The 13814-nt window shown below is 48.3% G+C and overlaps 1 protein-coding gene across 3 annotated transcripts in view; it reads right to left on the reverse strand.

The window, feature by feature from the left end:
• SHB (SH2 domain containing adaptor protein B) overlaps positions 1-13814 on the reverse strand; it is a 121459-nt gene that overhangs the window by 79571 nt on the left and 28074 nt on the right. For all 3 annotated transcript variants that reach the window (XM_067553341.1, XM_067553343.1, XM_067553342.1), the window contains exon 2: positions 8997-9114. In XM_067553341.1, the coding sequence (XP_067409442.1) occupies positions 8997-9114 (118 nt within the window). The remainder of the gene's footprint in view (positions 1-8996; positions 9115-13814) is intronic.

Here is a 13814-nt window from a genome sequence, read left to right on the forward strand (position 1 = left end):
GGGCACTCGCCCCCACCCTGCATTGCTGTCCCACTGAGTGCGTGCATGGGGGGGTGGAGGGGGGATTCCCCACCCTTCACACACCACCACCACATGCAACACCCCTATTGCTCATGTGCCTTGCGTCCCATGTTTTGGAAGAGGCACCCATTTCCACGCATTCACACGTGTAGTGCTAAGGGACTTCCTTTGTTTAACAAAGGATCAGATTTTAAGGCCAGAGGGACAGTGGTGGGGTGTCCACCCCTTACTGGCATGCGAGGGGTTAACAGAGCACTAGGGAGGCTGCGTGGGAAGCAGCCAATAGGAGAGGGGCTGCGAGGAATAGCCAATCTGGACCCAGCCGGTCCAAATAAAAAGGGAGCTGCAGGGCAGAGCAGGCCAGTTGCTGCTGGGAGTCCAGGGAGTAAGGACTGCATCCCTGGAGGGCTGAGGGAACCGCCGTGGACAGAGCAGTGGCTGAGATAAGGGACGGGAAAGTGGCCCAGGGAAACAGAGCCGCATTGACAGAGGTTACAGGGGAGCAGCAGGAGGCTGCTTGTTACAGGGTCCCTGGTTGGGGCCTGGAGTAGTGGGACCATTGATCACCTGGTCTGGCTGCCCAGTGCCGGCCAGAGAAATTGACCTAGTGATTTCTGCATCAGACCCAACACTCCTGGTTAAAATCTATCTGTCAGAAAGAGTCATCCACTCTTCCCCATCACCAAGGAGCCTTTAAATCAACTCACCGCATGACCCGGGCATCTGGGTCAAAGGTTAATCCATCTCACGGATTAAAAAACCCCTTATTTCCAGTCTGAATTAGTCTAGCTAACAGACAACGTGTGGAAAAAGTGTGATACCTGCACTTATCACATTCTGGGTAACAGCACACACCACAGTCATTAGCATCCAAAGGGCTGACAGAAGGTACTTGGGAAATGAAGTAACAGCAGAAGGAGAAATGTCCTGTCATTAAACCAAAAGCATTTTATTAACTATGGTTTTACACATTCTTAGAGAAATGCCACAGCTGTATTAAGAGATGATTTCAAAGAATGGGAAAGCATGTGGTTCACTTTGAAAGGCTGAATGCTAGAATGAAATTGACACAGAAGCGGACCGAAACCTTTCTAGAAAAGGAACGTGTCCGAGCATAGGACAGTGTTGCATTTTACATAAAAAAATAAATCCCCCATTGGGTGTAATGCATGCAGCAAATGAAAAACGAATACACCTTGGCCTCTGTGCAACCCTGAAATAACAGACACATTATGCATCCTGGAGCCACTCTGCAATTTGAAAGAGACACACTGACTATATTAACGGCATCGCATGGGGAGGTGGAGAACGCCCTTCCCACGGAGATGTTTGAAAATACCCAATTGCTGGCACAATCTGATCCATTCCAAAGGCCAAGAAATTTGCTTTTCAGAACTGTATCCTGAGGATAAGTCACCTCTGGGCAGGGATGACTAACCAGAAGTCACTCCAAGCCTCCCTTCAGTTGAGTGGTTGAATTTTAACACGGGGACTAGGACAGCGCTGGATCAGACACGGAGAGTTTCTGTGGGATGGTGCGATGAGGAAACTCTCTCAGCAGTGCACTGTCTGGGTACATAGCGGAGAACCCCCAAGCCCAGCACCCTCTGCTTTGCCAGCCGAGATTTGGAGGGAGGCGGATGCGTTTTTGGTGTTCAGGACAGCATGCATTTTACAACCAAACGTTTCGCAGGGCAGTTCAGTCTGGGACACGTAATCTTGGACTGGGTCTAATTTTATCATCTTTCAAACTCATCTTTGTTTAACCAATTGTGTGTCATCTCGAGTCCCTGCTAATTGAAATCAGGAGTTCAAATAGGGACTAATTTAATTTGGTGCTCAAAAAATAATTACTCTCCCTACAACGTAACTGGACAGAGTCTACAAGTGGATTAGATTAACCTTGTAATTAGCATCCACTTACCCACTCTGATGAAGTAACATACATACGCTCCTCTCATGCTGCCCTTGTGTAACTGAATTAGCAACCTGTCAGCGTCATGGTCAAAACCTGGACCCTTCTCCCCTGGGCTGCAAGAGCCTTGCCGTGTAGGGCGCATGGAGCAATCTGCTGAGTGCACGGCCTCACGCGACTGCTCAGAGACGGTTCCTCCAGCCCGAGGGCTCGGTTCATTGCTCCCCTGAGGCCGAGCTGCACGGAAGGGCGATGCACCGCCTCGGAAGAGCCGTCGGGAGGCGCTACACCTCTCCAGAGATGGGGGGGGGAGGGAGGATGGGACAGCACAGAATGGGGCTTGCTGCACTTTTAAAGAAAAAGCGTGGTCCTGCCATGCATAGCCACCCCACGGTGCAGGGGAGAGCAGTCCTTCCCCCCCCCCCTACACACACCCCTTCCCCGCCTTGCGCCCGTCCCAAGAGGGGAGATCGCTCGGTGCTGAGAGCCCAGGCGGACAGTTATAAAAGCGGGCCAGCATCCGACTGAAAGTTCTCTGCACAGTGAGACCCGGGCCCGACAGCCATTCAGCCACCCGCCCCTGCAAGGACAGGCCGGCCTCGGCCAACGCTTCCTAGCCGTGAAGCACACGCACAGAACCCGGTGGATGAGACGCACGTGAGGCCGGGCTGCCTTCCCGAGGCTGCCCTCGGACAGCCCCAGCACAGAGCAGTGACACCGCCAAGACGGGGCTCCGTCTCACAGCTGCTCCCCAGGCTGACAGCCGTGATGTCCGTTTCTCTCAGCTGCCTCCTGGCAAAGGTCTGAGCAGCCCCTTGGGCGGGCGCCAGGCCTGCGCAGGGGAGAGGAGCGCCTGGAAAAGGAGGACGCTGGGAGAGGTGAGGCAGGAGAGATGCCCCACTCCACAGCTAGACAAGCAGGACAGGGGCCCAGCCATCGCTTTCCTTGCCGAGGAGAGCACAGATCCTTCCTCCCTGCACCTCTCCCCAAGCCCTTCGGTGGCTGGGGGCGAGGGAGGACAAAGGTGCCGCTCTGCCTTCTGGCAGCCAGGGCGTAACAGGGGGTGGGGGAGGAAAGCTTCAGCATGCACTGGACACGACCAGCCAGAATCGGACCGGACGCATGGCGCCCCCGAGCAGCGGCTGGGGCCAGCAGCCTAGTAGCAATCCCAGCAGCCACCGGGGTAAGGGACCTAGTTTCTCACTCGCAATTCTGCCCCCAATCCTTCCTATTGGCTCTGGCCAGGTGGTGTCCCACGGCCCTGACGAGCCCATGACGTCGGGCTCTCCTTTATGAAGCTGCCTTCCAGCTCTCGGCGGGGGACTGGGCGGCACACGCTGATTCGCCAACTTTTTCCGAGATGTTCTGCCCGAAACTGGATTTTCTTTTTCCCCCTGCTTCCCTTCTTCGATCGTAATTGCTTAGCCCTGGTCCTGCAAATTCTGGAGCACCCGCCAAGGTCCCAGCTTCAAGCAAATCACTGGCAGGACTGGGCCTTGAAACACTTCTTTATAGCATCTGAAGTTTTCCATTCTGAGCTGTGCACCGCCCCATCCACGTTCGGAGCCGGACCGTGCCCGGCTCTGATGCTGGAGTACAGGAAACTCTCCCTCACGCCTCGGCCTTTGCATGCCCTGATGAGAGTCAGGCCCAACTACAATTCCTACTTTCAAGAGTGTGCAGATCTGCCCCTGGGAGAGGGCTGTACCCCAGGAAGAAATGTAGAGCACATGTAGAGCTCCAGGGCAGACCAGGTCTCACTGCTCCTTTGGACTGCTACACCAAAGGCTAAGTCGTGCCTTTGTGGATCTTCACGAGTCTTCTCTTTAGAGACTGCTCCCCTACCCTGATACCCTGTCACAGCCGCCGTGGCCCAGAAGCACTCGGAAAGCCAGTCATTAACAACACGCATCATAACCTTACAGCTGGTCTTTTAGGGGCTGCATTGTAATTCTCCCCTTTAATGAATTTTACATCCCCAAAGAACTCAATATGGATCCCAAGACACTGCCTGAGCCCATGTCTTATTGTTCGTGCCCTGCAAAAGGCATTAGAAAGGTCTTCAAAATAAAGCACCACTGCCATTAAAAAGCACGTCCCTGGGGAAGCGAAAGCAAATTTAGACTAAGCAAAGGGCATACATTTAGAAAGAGGAGGATCACTCACTGTATTTAGGGCCCTGCTGCCCAAGAAGATCTTTGTTCAGTCTTAACCAAAGATCATCTGACCTTAAGACAAACGAAGAATCAATTATATAGTTAGGTCCCGCTGTTCACCACACTGAACGATCTTCTCAGGGCTTCTGCCTAACCACTTCTGTGACATAATTAAACAGCAGGCTCATTCCACAATAATGAAGGAAGACAACGGGTTTCTTTTAATATCTTGCTTTTATCCTTTGCTGTGGGAAGGAGTAAAATTATGCCGTAGATAACTAATCTAGCCAATTTATTCATCCGAAAATGCAGTGCCTCCAGCTTTACCGGTCAAATGCTGGACATTTTCGGTTGGGACCTCAGACAAACACTGATGTGAAATGTTTTTCAAATATAGCTAAAATGAATCAAGTGACAAGATCAGAGAAAACCGATTCACCGAAAAGAAAAAAAAGGTAGCTAAGAATCTGAGCACTATCAATGTTAGCCTTTGCATGGTTCTTTTATTCAGAATGACTGTTCTGAAGTAACTCAGTTTCATTTTAAAAATTTGACAAGTGGCTAATATCCCAGATATCATCAGAAAGAGTAGTTTGGAGTGGAAGAACCGTGGTGGTGTAGTTATAGGAATCCCAAACTACACAGCAAACAGAGCAATGCTTCAGCCAGGCAATGTTTTAAAAAGGTTTCTATAAAAACGTGTAAATATTCGACATAGAAAAAAACAATCACTGTTCTCTTTTGCCAAATGTCAGTCACTGAAGGGTGAAAACAGGGATTTTACGTCCCGCAGGAAGTGCAGATCTCAGTGCAACCGGACTGTGGCGTCACTGCCGACACTGCACAATGCGTAGCGTTTCTTTAAGTGGCTCCAAGAGGCCCCATCAGGACCAGCGCCTCCTCGTGCTAGGTGCCGGGAAAATACATCCTACAAAACACAGATAAGTTAGGCCGCCAAAAGGAACGGAGCCCAGAATGGCTTAGCTTTCCTGAACAACTGGGTACCCAAGGCTGCATCCTAGAACCTGAGAGAGAGACCATAATTAACCTAAGGTGGCTCACGCAGACCCCCAGTCAGGAAAACATTCATTGAAGACAGCCCATAATCATTTCTCTCTCTGATCCAAGGGGCTGGGACAGAACATTGGTTGCTGCCAGGAGAACAAGCAAACCTGCTCCAGGATGGGAACCGAGGTGGCATTTTGTTCTTCCCTGACATCAGCCCTAAAAAAAAAAAAAAAAAACTCAGCCCACGAAGGGATTTTCTCCCCATGTACAGAACTTCGCATGAAGCCTGCTCTTTTATGCCCAGTTAAATAGCGAGTCTGGCAAAGAAAGAGATGCTTTTTGGGACACTATCAAGCAAAATGTTGAACCAGATTATAGCTGCTTCCACCCTGGGCAGGGTGTTAAACCAGGCAGGCTAGTGACTGCCAACGTTCACGGTCTTACTTAATTCCTGTTGCACATTAAGTGAGTGGAGGACTATGCAGAACCATAAAGAAAATTCGCTGGTCTACAACCAAGCTACTGTTGTCAGGTACATGATCAAAGTGATTGTCACTACAGAACGTGATCAATCATTCTCCCGCTTCTGCTCCGGCGCTCATTAATTCAATTGAAGCTGTTGGTTGGGACTCGGGGGGGGGGATGAGTACTTATTTCTCCAAACAGTCCATCTCGCTTTCAGTTCTCCATTTAAGAACTGTGGCCCCATTCTGAGAAGCTGAAGTTACAAGAAGGCTTTGCTCTTTATTAACCCAAGTGTCTTCTCTTCTCTACCTCAAAGCAGCATGCCACCTATTCACACCATCTTAGGCCCCTATCTTGCACGGTGCTGTACATGCATAGACCACTGTGCCCATACAGAGCTCTCCTTAACTTCAGTCAGAGTCCATGCACCGGGAGCCATTTGCAGGACTTGTACCTTGGTTAACAGGAATCAGATTAGGAGAAGTTAGGAAGACTCTGTTGCTCACATGCCTGTGATTCACAGACACGGGAAACACACAGAAGGTTAACATTTCAGTTTCATCTGTTTTACTCTGTTCAGAATCTTTTGATCCATGAATTTCCATCTTTTATGGTGAAAAGTTCCAGAGGGGTAGCCGTGTTAGTCTGTACACAGCAAAAACAACGAGAGTCCTGTAGCACTTTAAAGACTAACATATTTCTGTGGGCATAAGCTTTTGTGGGCTGCAACCCACTTCGTCAGATGCATCAGATGCAGGGTTGCAGCCCACGAAAGCTTATGCCCACAGAAATTTGTTATCTTTAAGGTGCTACTGGACTCTCGTTGTTTTCATCTTTTATGGGTTTTTTTAATCAGGTCATTTTGAAATATCATCTTTAAAGTCTGAGATGGTAAATCTGACATTTGGGAGAAGTCCACGAATGACTTGGGATAGGTCATAGAAGCCTAGATGAGGAGGGTTGGAAGGGACCTCAGAAGATCATCTAGTCCAACCCCCTGCTCAAAGCAGGACCAACCCCAACTAAATCATCCCAGCCAGGGTTTTGTCAAGCCGGGCCTTAAAAACCTCTAAGGATGGAGATTCCACCACCTCCCTAGGTAACCCATTCCAGTGCTTCACCACCCTCCTAGGGAAAAAGATTTTCCTAATAGCCAATCTAGACCTCCCCCACTGCAACTTGAGACCATTGGTCCTAATTCTGTCAAAACCAAAGTCAAGGAAATAAATGGCAGATTTTGCCTCCATCTGCAGCCGTCTGCTATTTGGGATCAATCAGTGCTTGAATCAAATTACAGTACTTTTCTTTAAGCCAGTTTTCCAGATCAACTAAAATCTCACGCATACCGGTCAATTGTAACATGCTCATTACCTGACAGTCACCACAGCCTACCTAACAAGTTCACAGAGAATTCAACGCTGAACATTTGAAGTAAAACAATGCAGACTGGAGTAAGAATTTGTTCTTTAAAAACGATAGTTTAGAGTAGTTCAATAATCTTAGTAATAGCTCCTAAGTAATAGCACCGAAATCCAAAGCTAAATCTTTGAAAACTACCAACAAATAAACCTTCTGGTTTTCCTCTCGCAATAAAGCATCAGGGGTGCTTAAATATTAAAGGACATAATCCAACTTCAGTTGAAGTCAGTGGAAAGGCTCCAACTAGCTTTCATGGGAGTTGGACCAGGCTCTTAAGTAGCTGACAACAAATCAACGGTCCAATCCTGAAAGGTGTTGGGCAACTCCTGGGAGATGCTGAGCGTCCTCTATTCCCACTAAATTTAATGGGAACCGAGAGCGCTCAGCATTGGCTTTGCTTGATTGGACTCCTGAACGGCAAGTGTTTTTAACATCCGTGGGGTGTTCTAAACATCAGCCGTATACCAGTATATATGAGCACAGCTGGCCTGCCGGTACATCTGCTACATCAAACACTATTTCAACCAAGGCTACTGTAGAAAGCTCTCTCATGAATTGGTAGCACTTCCGCACAAACTCACTGCCTGTCAGCTCAGCTAACGCGCTCTGCAACACTGATGTAACGGAATTGTCCTTTCCATGGATTATTTACAATCGAGAGTTTCTATTTAGGACAAGCGTTTATATTTCGAAGAAACGAATTAAAGCACTGTAAACCTGAAAGGGAAAAAATACACAAACCCCCCCCTATGATATTTACACTGAAAACAAAAGACTATTTATTCACTAGCAATGAAAGCGAGAATGCATTCAAATCAATCCATCTAAAAAGCCTCTCAAGAAGATGGCTGAATAGATTTACAACAATAAAAACAAAGACCCAGCGACATCTCGGTAGGACACTGAAAGCATTCTGCTGATAAACAATACAGTCTGCAGGTCATTTTCTGCACCTCTCCTCAAATGTGTTATTTAAACATAATAATAAAGAGAGTATGGGCTTTTATACCAAAACAGGGCAGTTGCATAGGATGGCTTTGGCTTCGCCTGCTGCTTACTCTCCACAGATGTTACATTCTGTTCGGACCTAATCCGATGCTGGAAATGGAAAGATCCCCATTGACTTGACTGGGCATCACACAGGGCCCTTCATGACATCCGTTTCATATAATTGGAACAGTGAATTTGCTGTATGAGCCAGCATCTTAGCAACATGCCACAGATCCCCATGCAAAAAACATTTTGATCAGAATTAAATCTTCATGAGCCTGATCCAAAGGACCTGTCCGTCTATGCTTTAATACTGAACTCACTGCCATGGTATCATGGTACCAACCTAACAGCCACCAGGCATACAGGCACTCCCCCCAAATTCTCAGGCAAACAGACAGCAGATTATTAATCTATCTATGTATATGCCAGATTATCCAAATATCCTGGGGACACTGATTTTATTCGGATAATCAGGAATTCAGATAATCAAAAGGGCAGGTGCCATCCAGCACCATCACGGCCTCCCCCAGCGCCAGAACTTGCCTGCACACAGAATTAACACTGGCTAACCCCAAATCGGTTTAGTTAAACCAGTGCAGCTTGTGCAATTTTATATCAGGATAGTTGGACCAAGCAACTTGGGGCGTGGACACCCACTTGTAAATACACTGATCAGAGTTAGGCTGATCTAAGCCACTATTAAACCACCATCAGAGTGCCCCACACCAAGTTGCGCTGGCCTACCATCACAGCATTAGCCAATACAACTGTGCGTGCAGACACGGCCCGAGCGCTCTCCTGCAGGAAGCGCTGCAAGCCGCAACCTTCCTTCACTCGCTTGATTCTTGAATTTCATAAATGCCGTTTCAAATAGCTACATAAGACACAATTTGCTCTTCATACGTGCTCCCGACTTGCTCAGTGTGACGCAGCTGAAGGATCTTGGCTCAGCTAAGTTGAAGACACCATGTGTCAAATATTGATCTCATGGACACCTGTCTAGTGCCCCGTGTTCTTACCGCTCATTATCCTCTGGGCTTCATAGGGTTCCATGTAGCCAGTGTTCTCTCCTTTCACCGCTCTGTTCAGCTCACTCTTGGCGTCAAAAGGATCCGAGTAGTCATCTGCTATCAAGACCTGAAATGAAGAAAATGATACTTTTACTGAAGTAGGCGTTTTGTACCTGGAGACCCGCCAGCTAAAACGAAGTGAAACTAAATCATCAGCAAGTGCTGGAAGGGGTGATGTCTGTACGCTGAAAAACGAGAACGAAAGGTTCACTTCCACCAAGCCCAGTTACCTTAGGAAGTAAGGCCCTGATTCGGTGAAGTATTTAAGTGCGTGATTAACGTACAGCACCTGTTTGAAAAGCTTTGCTCAAATCAAGGTGTAAACGCCTGCTATCTGTTCATTCAACCAGGTACCTCCCACAAAAGCAGCTCTGCTCCGACGAGTCCACACATAACCATCCAGGGAATAATCGGACGGTGGCAAATTAATGAGATCTCAACACTTAGCACAACTGAATCCACGGCAGTATTCCAATTTATCACAATACCTCCTCCTGTTTTCCAGAAAGCCTCTCTCTCTCTCCTGGTCACACATCTGCAATATGTAGATTCATTTGCATGTGTTTTGTTAATTGTTGTATATAATTTACTCACTTATAAACCACAAATGCTGCCAACCTACTTCCTAGGGAAAATACTGACACAAATGTCTTCTTCTCATTGCATTCAATCCAACGAAACCAATGGTTCAAGTTTGTTTGTTTTTTTTAAATGGAAAAAGACAGACCATGAGACTAAACCCCGTCCTTGAGTTTCTCCACCCGACATATACTTTTTATTCTTTATAAACACTCTAGGAGGTCACTCAATTTCCCCTCATACATGCATGGGAAATTAGCTGGCAAGAAAAGTAAACTGAAATTAAGCAAACTCAAGCACCACCCCTTTCTCCCGTGATGGACTGGGGTGTATGAAATTGGGTTCTGTGTTACCGAAGAGATCTGGTGCCTCTCTGTCCATCCCCACCCCTTGCTGGCTGCCTCCAACTTAGCCACCTGTCAACCCCATGGCCTGCAGGCAGAGAGTTCATGGCCACAGGGAGAGGGAAGGAGTCCGTGTATTAGTTACAAAGTCTCCAGTGCTGTAAACTTTGCACAGCGCTTTACAGAGACCAAGGAAAAAGGCACGAGCGGCTCCGAACAGCTTGCCATCTACGTCAGCCCGATACTGAAAATGAAGATAGCGGACGAGAAGAGCATAGGAAGAAAAGTCCAAGGGTGAAGAACTGAAGAGAATGCAAGCTGCACCGTATCGCAGACACACCTTGCATTCCCGAGTGACTTGGACACCGGACGAAGGCAGGGGTGGAGCAGACAGAGCACAGATCAGCAGAGGAGAGGGAAGCCGGGCCGGAGTTGGTGATGAGTGAAAGTGAATGCACTTGGCACCACGTGAACTGGACTGAAGTCCCAGGCTTCAGACACCACACGGGCAAAGCCGCCCAGGCCAGGGCGGAGAGGGACGGCAGTCACCACAGCGAGGGGGAGAGACGGGCCAGAGGATGTCGGTGGGGGCTGAGCCACTCGCAGGCCCAGAGAGTGAGGTGAGGAGTCTGAAGAAAGGGAGTGCGGGATGCGGCACAAACTAATTTTAGCTCCTGCACAGATGGGGAAGGAGAGTCAGAGGGGCAGGGGCAGAGGAGGAGACGGTTACAGACCGTACTCCGCGCAAGAGCGCCTTTGCAAACGGCCACGTGACTTTCCCATTTAAGGTACCGCAGCCAACAGGGCTTCTCACGTACCGAAGCCTTTGCCGGATCAGGACCTATGCCCTGAGTACAGCACAAGCACCCACGCCCCAACCCACAGCGTTCGAGGTGGCCGATGGGGATTGGGTTGTCCTTTTTATTTCAAGTGACTCTGATTCCTGTCCTCTCATACGCAAAGAAATTGAGGAACCCCAAAGAACCCTCTGACGGACCCGACCAAAAGCCCTCCGGCTCAGCTAGCAGATAGATTTGTTGTGTGCGCGTGGGGGAGGAGTGGATTAAAACACACTCAATGCATTAGTGTACATAGCTCCCCCTGCCAAGAATCACGGCCCGAGGCCCAGCATGTCATACAGGAGAAAGAAAGCGTTCCTTACCATAAAGGATCACAGTCACTATCTGACAAGAAATACCAGGGTAGTAAGGAAGAAAAAAAAATTTTTTTAACTCGTACTAAAAAAAGCACATTTACCTCCTGTCACCCCTATGGTCACACGTTAATTACTGCAATTCCAAATTACTTCTCTTGGATGTTTTAAGTATAAACTGGTGGTGTCTTTTTTCCACCTCTAATTTAAAAGGCATGTCATTTGAGCATCTGGGTAAACTGAAAACCATGGCGATGACAAGGAAAATCGTGAGGAGCAAGGTGAAACAAAGGATTGTTCTAACAACTGAAATGAACGGCTTGTTATTGCAGATACAACAGTTAACTCAATGAAAAATGCTACATCTTCAGTAATGTATGCGTGAGCTGTAATCAGCAGCGCTGTCAGAGCAGTGTCAGCGGCTGTGTGTGCTTAACACAAAGACAACAATGTACACCATGCAGCAGTAATTCCTCCTAGTAACAAGGGCATATTTATCTGTAAAAGCCCTACAGCTGAAACACCATCCATTTACTTTCCCTGATGCAGCTTTGTCAAGAGCTGATGGATAGTATCTCAGGCTCCCTGCTGTTCCCCTATTCCAGATACTGACACCGTAATAGCTGCCTTTCTTTAAAATAACTACACTAAAGTGACATGAAACAGAAAAATAGCCTAACATGGATAATGTGTTTCATTTGCTGTTTCTTCGTCTCTATTTGCCAAAAAGCATTAAGGGAAAAATTATACATATCAAATGTTGTCCAATAGGATAATGTCAAATGTTGATTTGGTTTAAAGCACAACGGTAACATATTCAAGCGCTCCAGGTATCAGACACCACCGGAGGGACTAAAATGATGAAGCTGCTTTATAGGAGGAGATGTAATCAAAGATGCTGCAAATAGATCTGGACGTACGGAGCCTTATTTCCCTGTGGATCCTCTGTAGGCATTCACACGGATGCATGTACGTGGATCCGTCTGCAGGATCAAGCCCTTGATTTGTTAACAGTTCTGTCTCCAGCAACCCCCAAGCAGGGGAAAACCCAGTTAGGGATCGGCGGACATTTCCCCCCCTCAAGCAGAAAAATGATTATGTCGTCTGGATGGTGGGAAGCGCTGGGCTATTCATCATAATCTAGAAATCAACGTGTGAAATAAAACATGGCGTATGAAGCGTGTAAATGCAGAGGGCTCCAGAAGTAACAAGCTAATGCAGTGTTCCTTTGGGCAGACACAGGAATCGGCTCTCTCTCAAATGTTGTATCCGTATTTTCTAATTAAGAGAAGATCTCTAGCTCTGTGCTCCCAGAGAGCCCCCAGCTGCCTGCATTACTATTGCAGTTTAAATTAGAATTTACAAATTCGCAGCCGAGATAGAGCAGCTGGCTGGTGCTGACATATGGTCTCTTTTATACTTGCTGACGGCTGCAAATCCTCACAGTTTAAGAAGTTTGGAAATTGTACTTTTTTTTTTTTTTTTTTTTTGGTATTAAAGCAGCCTGTTAACGCCCTACGTTGCTTTTATTTTGGGTCCTTTTTCAGATTAAGGCCCAATGGGGGAGAATTCTTTTAGACTTCCAAATGCTTAATTATTGTTGCATAAATGCAGTTACGTCATTTTTTACAGTGTACCGATCACCCCCCCCCCGCATGTCATCTTGTCATGAACAGGAGCATTATCTGCACTGCGGGAGTGCCGAGCGGCCCCAGCCAGTTACTGGACACACCCGCTCTTCCCCCCACTGTGCACACAATGAGGGGGGGAAAAAAAAAAAAAAAAAAAAAAGGCTTCTTGCCCCCAGACGGCTTAGGTAACTTTCCCTGCCTCCCGACACTCTCGAGGGGTGGGTTGATTGGAACAGCCCAAGAGGTTAAGCTCTATAGCACGGCCAGCCAGACCCCAGAGTCAGAATCTCATCCTGCCAGGAGCCTCTTGACCCAAAACCTAGGGGCCCGTCAGCCCCAGCATCCGAGCAGATCTCAACGAAGAGAAGAGACGCAGCTACACAAAGCTCCATTGATGGGCTGAATCCAGCACCTTGGCATTGCCGTGAGCAGGGACCGGGAAGCCAAGGCAGACTCCAGAGCACGGGTGTCCTATGGCACCCACTAAGCAACCAAAGAGCCGCACTCAGGACCAGCTGTAGTCCTCCCCCGTCCCGCCAGTCTTCATGCAGCTCCACACAAAGCGCACGGCCGGAGTCCAACCTGGGAATGGCAGAGGGATAGGGGAGCTGGGCATAGACCTGGCCACAGCAGCGATCACAGCCCCTGCCATCTGAACCTCCAGCCGCCACCGAAGGGTCAGCAGAACTCTGAGCTGGAAGCTTTAACCAAGAGGCAGGCCAGGATTCTGCCTGCCCGGGAAGGTCTGGTACCTCACTGGGAAGATACAGGCAGCTGGCCTAGGCGAGCAGTTTGCCACACGAGATTCAAGCACCACTAGTGGCCCATGGATTGCTTGCTTGCGGCCTGCAGAGAGCTGGCCGGTTCCATGGTTCGAGCGATTTAACAACAGTAAAAAGACAGCTACATTCACACTAAACCACCTCATTTCACCTTCCATGTCCACAATGGCTGGAGTTTCTACAGAGATGATACAAAAACCAAGAATGGGAGGGAATGTGATCTGTCTGACCGGGGAATGGGAGAACGGAGGTGGCCCATGAGACAATCCCTCTAACAA

Source organism: Emydura macquarii, unplaced genomic scaffold (genome assembly GCF_026122565.2).
Source record: "Emydura macquarii macquarii isolate MOO-44397 ecotype Brisbane River unplaced genomic scaffold, CSIRO-AGI_Emac_v2 contig_1451, whole genome shotgun sequence".
Taxonomy (NCBI): Eukaryota; Metazoa; Chordata; order Testudines; family Chelidae; genus Emydura; species Emydura macquarii.